Below are 9,959 nucleotides of genomic sequence, written 5' to 3' on the forward strand. Positions count from 1 at the left end.
GTCGGCGGGCGCCGGGCGCGGCTGGAGCGCAGCAAGGAAGCGCCTGGAGCGCAGGGCTGCGGCCGCCCGGGGCTGCTGCACAGCGACCGGGCTGAGCCGGGCGGTCTGGGGGCCTTTGAGCCGGGCATTTTGGGGGCCTTTGAGCCGGACATTTTGCCTTTGAGGCAGCTTCACGGTGGGTGCTCAGCCCACAGCTCCGGGCTCATTCTGGGAGCTGATTGCTTGGAGCAGCCCTGGGAGGTGAGTGAATCAGCTTTGGGAAAAACATCCCAAACATCTATTAAATTGCTATTAAATACTTCCCACTCCTTTTGCAGCCCATGTTAAAGGAATAGCTAGGTAATAACTGAATAAATTCCCATTAAAACACAAATATAAATGCCGTATTTTATAATTATGGAGATAGAGTGATACCCAGCTCATGGTTGGCTTCACTCTGGCTCTGTTGAGGAACACAAACAGTTCACTCATAGTGATTTTTGTAGCAACATTCTAAATATTGAAGTATTATTTCCTCAAAAATTTTGGTGTAACTTTTAATATGAATATTCTCAATCCCAGGCTAATCAGGAATAAAGGGAATACTGTCCTTATATGTTTTTATGTGACATTGTATGTGGCATGACTACTTGCAAGGAGGACTCTTGGAATCTAAAGGCAGAGAAACAGAGGTGTAGAGGACCTGCTGTGCTATCCTGGCTTTTTCCTCTTCCCCAGCAGCTCTCCCTTGCAGTCTCTGGGTGCTGTGCTGGCAGCAGGTTCTGGTCCCTTTGTGGTGCCCCCGAAGTCCCAAGCAGCACATTTCCAGTTCCCACCAGTGCTGGCAGTCCCTGGGACAGGAGGCTGCTCCTTTTCCACATGGCACTGACAGGAGCTCTGAGGCAGTGCACTCCCTCCTGGAAGCGTTGCATTGGGCAGGGGATGCTCCATGAGCTCCTTTGCCATCCTCCACCTTGGCATGGACCTTTCTGATGCATCCATATGTTCTTGGTCATCTTCACTTACATTTCTTTGCAGGGATGAAGGCAGAAACCTTCCTGGGGCTGCTGTTGATCCTCAGCTTGTTCCAGGCATCTGTATCCTCTTCCTACGGTATTGTCCTTCGCTCAGGCTTTGCAGATCAGGGGATTTTCTGAGGGGGAAAGATCAAGCTGTGTCTGGAATAGACTGTTATTCAGCAGCACAGCCCTGAAAAGGTGCCAGAAGGGGCACAGTTTGTACCTCCTGTGGCACCAAGCTTGGCTCTTTCAGGTTTTTACCAGTTTGCATTCTGCCTGATTCCTTAAAATCAGGTAAAGGAGATCAGTTCCCAGCACTTGTCCATGCCCATGGAACCAGGGTCTCCCTCCCTGTGCCAGCACCTGAGAGAGCTGCCAGGGCCTGTGGAGTGTAGGGATGGGGCAGTTACTCTCCCTCTTCCAGCCCTGAATCACTGCTCCAAAATATATGGACACCTCCATCTCTTCATTTACAATGTCAAATCCTTATGAAAAGCACATGCCTGGCTTTTCATTTGCCTCAAATGGTGGTCCAGGCAATAATTTTTCTCATCAGGATTGTCCAAGAGGTGAGCTCTGGGCTGATCTGGGAAGGTATTTAGAAGAAACTGGAGAGATCTGGGAGATATTTATCCCTTTGTGCTATTTTCTGAAGTTTTCCTCTTTCCCAGAAACTGTAGGAAAGTGCTGTCACTCAGAGAAGCCCTCAGGGCCTGTCCCCTCCCTTTCTGTGACCCACAGCCAGCAGATGAAGGAGATTAAATTCATTTTGGGAGCTCCCCCCAGGGCGGGAAGGGGAGTAGTGAAAATGGCAGGAGGTTGCGGGAAGGACTGGGGAAAGATGTGGGGAAATCAGGCTGCTTATAGAATCAGAGAATCCCAGAATGGTTTGGGTTGGAAGGGAGCTCAGAGTTCATCCCATCCCACCCCCTGCCATGGGCAGGGACACTTTTCGCTATTCCAGGTTGCTCCAAGCCCCATCCAGCCTGGCCTTGGACACTGCCAGGGATGGGACAGCCACAGCTGCTCTGGACAGCCTGTTCAAATGCTCTGCTGTGAAAGGGCAGCACAGATGGTGCCTGCACCTCTCACTGTTTGGGGCTGTTTGAAGCCTCCACTGATGGAGGGATTATCTTCATGCCCAGGAGAGACTCTCAGACTCCCCTGAGGAATATATTTATATACAGATCTCTGGAGAATGAGCAGCACTTGCCTCCAGCACTGCTGTGTCTAATTCCCAGGTGGAGGAGGGGCAGGGATGCCCCCTGCCGGCACCCTCACCTCTGCTCCTCCCTTTCCCTGCTCAGATGTGCCGCTGGAGCTGTCGGACACGGCCCTGCTGAGCAGCGTGGCTGAGGCCCGGCAGCAGGTGGATGCTGCCTACAAGCGCACACGGGAGCGGTGAGAGCCGGGCTGGGGGTGGCGCGTCCCTGTCCCTGTCCCTGTCCCCGTCCCTGTCCCCATCCCCTGTCCCCATCCCCTGACCCTGTTCCTGTCCCTGTCCTCTCCAAGCTCTTCCCCCGCCTCTCCTCCTCCCCGCAGCACAGGGACAGTGGGGTGGGGAGCTCTGGGAGCACAGCGGGCTCTCATCCAGCTTTTGGCTGCTCACCCTGATTTTACACCAGTCTGTTGGGTCACTGGGAGCTGTGACCTCCTCTGTCTCAGTTTTCAAAGAATTACAGAATCCCGGATGGTTTGGGTTGGAAGAGACCTTAAAGCTTATTTCGTTCCAGCCCCTGCCATGGGCAGGGACACCTTCCACTATCTCAGGGTGTTCCAAGCCCCATCCAGCCTGGCCTTGGACACTTCCAGCTCCTCTTGGCACCCTGTGCCAGGGCCTCCCCACCTTCACAGCTGCACCTGATGGGCTCTGTTGCACCCCTCAGGGCTCTGAGCAGGAGCCCTGAGTTGAGACCATAACAGGCTCCTGCATATTTCCAGTGATTCCCTCCAAGGGATGCAGCAAACAGCTGGATGCTGCAATGAGGACGTTTTGTGGGGCTCCCAGCCATGCTTTGGGAGTGTCCAGCTTCCTACCAGCCCATACCTGTTCTCTGCCAGCAGCCACACTCTGAATCCCCTCCCTGGCTTAGAGACTCCTCCAGCAGCTTTAGGACAGGGTGGCCTGGAGACATTTGAGGCCTCCAGACAGTGAGAGATATTGATGATCTGGATAACAGCTGAGCAAGGTTTCGTGCCTCATGGATGTTATTTGCCTTCTGGCAGGTGGAGCTGGGCAGTTTCAGGGACTCCCTTCCTGCAGGTCTCTCTGCTGCTCTGTGGAGGGTGGTAGGAGCAGCCCTGGCCTCTCGCGGTGACTCTCTCCAGCAGTTCAGACTTAGGACATGCTGTGCCTGATGCTCAGGTGGGCAACTGCAGCATCCCTGCCCCTGCTCCATTTCAGATTTTGGTTTCCTGTCCCTTGCAGCATAAAGAAGAACCTGCAGAACAATGCCTTGACCCCAGCAGAGCTCCTGAGATATTTCAAGCAGCCAGTGGGGGGGACACGAGAGGCTGTCCGGGCAGCGGATTATCTGCAGACCACCCTGAGCCTGCTCAAAGAGAGGCTGCGATGGGCTGTGAGGGGGGACTTCAACGTCACAGGTAGGATCCCCCTTTGCTGGGAGGAAGGCAGAGGAGGAAGACACAGGGCTTGGTCACTGGGGCTTAGGAGGAGTGAAGGAAAGGGGGTTGTTGTGGGCTGTGACAAATCTTTCCCATGTGGCTGTGGTGAAGCAAAGCTGAGTTATTTTTCTGTGCTCTTTTTTCGTTTTAAATATTATTTGGAGGTTTTTCAGTTAGTGAAAGTGTTTTGTGCACTTCCCTGGTTCCTTCTGCTGTGTGGAGGTTCAAGTTCCAATTGGTCAAAGCTTGGAAGGCTTTGGTAGATATTCTGCTGCTTGAGTAGGGGATGAGCAAACCCAGAGATGACTCCCAGCAGCTTGGCCCCAAGGAGGGCAGTTCTTCAGCCAGACCTCAGACAGCCCTGAAGTCACATCACAGACACGACACTGTCCAAATAGAGAATGGGGAGATGTGAGAGGACATTTCAGCATGTGTCTGGAGAAGCAACATCCTCTGTGAGATGGAGTCAGGCAAGGCCAGGCTGCTGAGAGGAGGCAAATCAGGGCCAGTGAAAGGAACAGCTCAGGGACACACAGGGAGGACTCCTGCCATATACATATGGGGATCATGGAATGGTTTGGGTGGGAAGAGACCTTAAAGCCCATCCAGTGCCGCCCCTGCCATGGGCAGGGACACCTTCCACTGTCCCAGGCTGCTCCAAGCCTCATCTAGCCTGGCCTCAAACACTTTACCAACATTACAGTAAAGCACTGGCAGGATAAGGAACATCATGGTCTGCTTTGGCTTTGCTCTGGGACAGGATGAGTTGGAAGGCGATGGCAGAACTGGCTGTGCAAAGCTCCAGCCTCTCCATCCAGGACTGATGCTCCAGTACCACTACAGAGCCCTGCGAGGGCCACCTGGCTGCCACCTCTCACCCACCTGCCCAGTGGCTTTTTAAACCATGCTATGACCCAGACTGTTGGTGGCAGCAGTGACCAGGAAACCTCAGAGGGCTGGGACGTGGAGTGAGCAGCAAAAGCCAAGAAGGAGCAGTCAGCCTGGAGAAGAGAAAGCTCTGGGGAGACATTAGAGCCCCTTCCTAAAAGGGCTTATAAAAAAGAGGGAGGGACTTCTTACATGGGTAGATAGTGACAGGAAAAGAGGGAATGGTTTTAAACCAAAAGAGGAGAGATTTGGATTGTGTTAGGAAGAAATTGCTGGCTGGGAGTGTGCTGTGGCCTTGGCACAGGTTGTACAGAGAAGCTGTGGCTGCCCCTTGGAAGTGTCCAAGGCCAGGCTGGAGCAACTTGGGAAGGTGTCCCTACACTTCCCAAGGGAAGGGAGTTGGAGCAAGATGGTCTTTAAGGTCTCTCCAACCCAAACCATTCCATGATTCTGTGATTCTGTAAGACTTTTCTTGTTAAACTCTGCCACTTTACTTCCCTACAAAGGGAAATCTGCACAGCAAAACACAATGCCCTTGGTGAGCCCAGCCACAGGATGGTTCTTTTCCAGGCAGCTCCGAGCAGGGCGACACCCATTGGGAGCTGCTTCCAAGGGGGAAAACTTGTAACAGCCTCTAGGATAGCTGTGACTGCATTTTATGGTGGATAAAAAGGGGGGGAGAGGAGAGGAGAGGAGAGGAGAGGAGAGGAGAGGAGTGCCAATACTAGAAAACCATTCTGCTGCTGCATGAGCCTAACGTGATTATAAATAAGATCTGACCATAGCTTTGCTGGGTTTGATGCTTTCCGATCCAGTAAAAGCATCTGCTGCTCAAAGAACATCCTTGGCATGTCTTCAAGCAGGAAGAGTTAAATGACAGCACACTGTGGTTTTGCAGATGGTGCTAGGTACAGGTGCTAGGTACAGGTACTAGGTACAGGAAAACCTTTGCAGGGCCAGTGTGTACCTGCATGGTTTTTTTCTCCCTTATTCCTTGCCAGACTTGCTGACTCCAGCTCAGGTGGAGGTGATTTTCAAGGCCACTGGATGTGACCAGCAGGATAAGAAAATAAATTGTGCATCATCTGGCTACAGAACCATTACTGGAGAGTGCAACAACAGGTGAGGGGCTGTGTCAGCAGGAGGGTGGAAGGATGGATGGATGGATGGATGGATGGATGGATGGATGGATGGATGGATGGATGGATGGATGGATGGATGGATGGGACAGGAGGAGAAGAAATGGACTCAAGTTGCACCAAGGGAGGCTCAGGTTGGACATCAAGAGGAATTTCTTCCTGGAAAGGGTGGTCAGGTATTGGAATTGCCTAGGGGGCTGGTGGAGTCCCCATTCCTGGAGGTGTCCAAGGAACGACTGCATGTGGCGCTCAGTGATCTGGGCTGGTGGTTAACCTAAATTTTTCTATAGACGGATGTCAAGCATCCTCCATAAGTAGAACTAGACCCACTTCTCCAGGGAAGATTCGCACAGGCACCTTGTTTTAGAGTTTCACACTCTAGTTTTTCCTGGTAATGTGTGGAGCTGTTAATTCCAGTCCTGTTCGGAAGGTTCCTGGTGTTGTACCTGAACCAGCTCTTTGCCAAAACAGGAGGAGCTCCATGTTGGGGACAGACTCTTTGTCTTGCCCTGGCCATAGGCAGGGTCTCCAAGGGTTTCCTGACCTAAATCCACACTGGGCATGATCTAGCCATCTCTTTGCCCCACACTGTGTGGGAGGAAATCTGGGCATATAGGCTGGGAGAGCACCTCCTGCACCTCCCATGGCTGGAGTGAGGAATGTGGGAGACATGGGAAATTGCTGAACATGGGGTGTTTTATAGGGACAGTTCAGAAACATTCCCTGTAAAAACAGAGCTGGGAAGCTCCTGGGAGCAGCTGAGGCAGTGGAAGGAGCTCAGCCAGCTCTTCCTGCTCCAGGGTGCTTTCGCCTTCAGGGGATTGTATAAGAACAAAGGAGAGACCTTCCTGCCTCCTTCCACTTCAGGGGGGGTTGTGGGCTCTGGGATAAGGACTGGTCCATTGCACCTGATCCAGACCTGAGGCCCTGGGGAAGGTGGGCTCAGCTGTGCTCTATTTCTCCACTGCCTGGGGCAGTGCTACACCCCCTGTGGGTGAGAGGCCACCACAGAACACACTTTGGACATGCGCTCCAAAGAAAGTATGTTACTACTCTGATTAAGGATTTAATGGTGTATTTGTCCTGGTTTAGAGCAAATTTGGAGAGAACCTCCAAAGAGGTTCCTCTAGAAAGCAGATTCAAGCTGCCCCTTCCCCAGCCAGTTCGGGAAAATATTTCCTTGGAGAAAAGTGGAAAAAACCCTTAATTTAACAGGCAAAGCATTCACCGGCACAAAAAAAAAAAAAAAAAAAAAAAGAAAAAAAAAAAAAAAGAACAATGTTAAACAATAAAACCCCTTGCTGCTCCAAAAGAGATGACAAACTGAGAAAGTCCCTCCCCGGGTTGCAGCTCAGCTCACTCAGGCTCTGATCAGTCCCTCCGGTGCTGGAATTGTCGCAGGCCAGGCCCAGCCTGGTGGGCCACAGGTGCAGCTGCCGGTGCTCCCCTGGGTGGTCAGTCCAGAGCAGGTTTAAATAGATTTAAACAGGTCCAAAGAAAAGGGGAAAAAAACCAAAACCCACAGTCCAGGGAACTTCTTTGCTTCCGCTAGCTATAACTAAAAAAAAGGAGAGCTCTGTCCATCCACAGACAACAACAGTCCAGGAGGAGGAATGTGGAGGGGTGAGTGCAGTGTCTAAAACAAACTGCATGCTTCTTCTCTCCCCACCACTTCGCTGTCAGAACCAATCTTAAAGGTGCAAAACTTATTTCTGGGCTAAACAGATTAATGGGGATACGAGCATCATAAAGTCACTCTAGGACATCTAATCAAACTACAATCATAGAGTCACAGAATTGTTTGCGTTGGAAGTGATTTTGAAAAGGTTTAAAGGTCATCTAGTCCAACCCCCTGCAATGGGCAGGGACATCTTCATTAATGACCTTCAAAAAATCACCCAGCACAATAACCTCACAGTCCAAATACCCCAATTTATGTTCAAGACCATAGGTCATTCCATTCAAGGGCTCCTCCCCTTTTCCATGGTGTTCAGCTTCCAACTTTGTTTTCCAGCCACAGTCCGAGGACCTTTTTTCAGGCTGGATGACATCAGGGGCACCTGAGTTCTTGCCTGGGAGAAGCTGAGAGTTAGGGCAGATTATTAAAGGTCTTTTCCAACCTAAACAGTTCTATGATTATTGTTGTTGTTGTTGTTATTAATCCTGAGATTTACTGATAGCACCAAACCTACAGAGCTGCAGCAGTTCCCCAACCATGGCATGCTCCCATTCCAAGGTCCATGTTTCTCCATATCCACAAGCTCTTGGCTCCAACTGTTTGCTGTTTTTCCATTGCCTCTGACAGGAGGAACCCATCCCTAGGAGCTTCCAACAGAGCCCTGGCCAGGTGGCTGCCAGCAGAATATGAGGATGGTGTTTCCGTGCCCCGCGGGTGGACGGAAGGAAGGCGTTTCTCTGGATTCCCCCTTCCACTGGTAAAGTTTGTGACAGTCTCAGAACACAGTGTCAGGCCTAGGGATTGTCAGTTCTAGGACAGAGTGCAGGCATCAAAGTGCTCATCCACTACCTGGAATTGTGGATCAGGTTAGAGTGGCTTAGATTCACCAGCTGCAGGGTGATGGTCTGAGAATATCCAGGGGGATCTATGAGGAATGCTTTCTAAGTCCCATGTCTTCAGGAAAAGCAAAGGAAAACTAATCTGATTGCTGCAGAATCACAGGAGGAATACAGAATTACACAATATGTTCTTTTAAATTGAGTGCATTTAAGCCAAATTATTTTACTTACCTTTTTTTTATTTGGTCTGTGGCAGTTGTTTCTGAAAAGCAATTATGCCAGAGGATAAAGTGAGCCAGGGAATCCTCAGAACAAAAAATGTATGACCAGAAATGCTATGTGGGGGTCCCTGGGTAGGTGAAGTGCTGGGGTTGTGGCTCTCATGGCACCTGGATGTGAGCAGGGACACTGTGAGATGGCTTTTGGTCACTTGAGCTTGGTGCAACAGCTGTGATGAGGAGGAGCTGGGGTTGTGTTCATGGATTTCTTGTACTTCCTAACCTTCCTCCACAGCACTGTGTCCACTTTTTCTGTAGTAATACATGGAGGTGGGAGAACTGTGATTGCTGAGTAAGGGATGAGAAGGGAGGAGGACTTCAAGATAATTTTCAGACATTCCCTGGGGCTATTTTTTCTACACTTCTATTAAAAAAAAAAAGATATTTTAAAATTTGTTTTGTGTCCCTTTCCCAGGCTTGCTTAGCTATTTCCCCAAGTCCATCAAGGGACAGTCTTGGCCTGGAGGTTCAGAATCCTGCCTAGAGCCAGAGCAGCACTTGGCAGCGAAGGGCACTTGGTGATGGCAACACCTTCCTGCACAGACAGATTTGGGGTTTTTTGTCTGCAAAGCACAAGAAGCGCCCTGGGAATTTTTGCTGATGACCCCGCAGCTGGGTGCGCCCATTCACACATGTCATTTCCCCCCAGTGTGTTCTGCCTCCACCCCTGCAGGTCCGACAAGTGTCCAACGAGATTGTCCGCTTCCCCCCAGAGCTGCTGCGGATGGACCAGCAGAGATCCCTCATGTTCATGCAGTGGGGCCAGTTTATTGACCATGACCTGGATTTCAGCCCAGAAACCCCAGCCAGAGTCCCCTTTGGTGGTGGGACAGACTGTGACACCAGCTGTGCCAAGGAGCCTCCCTGCTTTCCCATCCAGGTACAGGCAGCCTCCTTCTTCCAGGGGAGGAAGGGAGAGGTCATCTGCTTTCCAACCAGGAGATGTTGGTGGCTCTCATGCTCCTTGGCCGTGGAGGAATATCTCCCAGAACAGGCCAAGGAGGTCAGAGCACTCTGTGTGGTGGCAGTGCTGTGTTCCAGGGGCAGTCCCTGGGTTCAGGCACAGGCACAGACTTTGCCAGGTTTCCAGGCATTTGGCCATCTCCCTCAGCAATGTGGTTTTTCTTTGGAGCTGTTGTGCAAAGGTAGCATGGGTGATGCCTGGAAAACAGGAAATGTCACAGACAGACACTGGTGAATGTCAATGCCCCAGAAAATCCGCAGGACTTCAGTGTTCTTTGCAGGGGACAAGGGAGTGCTGAGATCTCCCAGCAGTGCCTGTGGCATTATCAGAAGTCACATCCTGGTCCCTGCTCCAGCAGATCACAGAATCACAAAAGCATTGGGGTTGGAAAAGCCCTCCAGGATCATCCAGTCCAAGCTGTGCCTCACCCCCACCTTGTCCCCAGCCCACAGCACCGAGTGCCACATCCAGGACATCCTTGGACTCCTCCAGGGATGGGCACTCCAAACCTCCCTGGGCAGCCCCTGGCAGTGCCTGAGCCCCCTTTCCG

At 51.4% G+C, this 9,959-nt stretch overlaps 1 protein-coding gene across 1 annotated transcript in view; it reads left to right on the forward strand.

Annotated features, from left to right (window-relative positions):
- The first annotated feature begins 971 nt into the window (after nt 1-971).
- The window catches only part of LOC102033956 (eosinophil peroxidase), a 19,840-nt gene continuing 10,852 nt past the window's right edge, over nt 972-9,959 (forward strand). Inside the window, exons 1-6 of the mRNA XM_005425130.3 lie at nt 972-1,092; nt 2,306-2,399; nt 3,427-3,602; nt 5,513-5,633; nt 7,956-8,085; nt 9,119-9,325. Of these exons, the coding sequence (XP_005425187.3) occupies nt 972-1,092; nt 2,306-2,399; nt 3,427-3,602; nt 5,513-5,633; nt 7,956-8,085; nt 9,119-9,325 (849 nt within the window). The remainder of the gene's footprint in view (nt 1,093-2,305; nt 2,400-3,426; nt 3,603-5,512; nt 5,634-7,955; nt 8,086-9,118; nt 9,326-9,959) is intronic.

This window comes from Geospiza fortis, unplaced genomic scaffold, assembly GCF_000277835.1.
Source record: "Geospiza fortis unplaced genomic scaffold, GeoFor_1.0 scaffold59, whole genome shotgun sequence".
NCBI lineage: Eukaryota > Metazoa > Chordata > Aves > Passeriformes > Thraupidae > Geospiza > Geospiza fortis.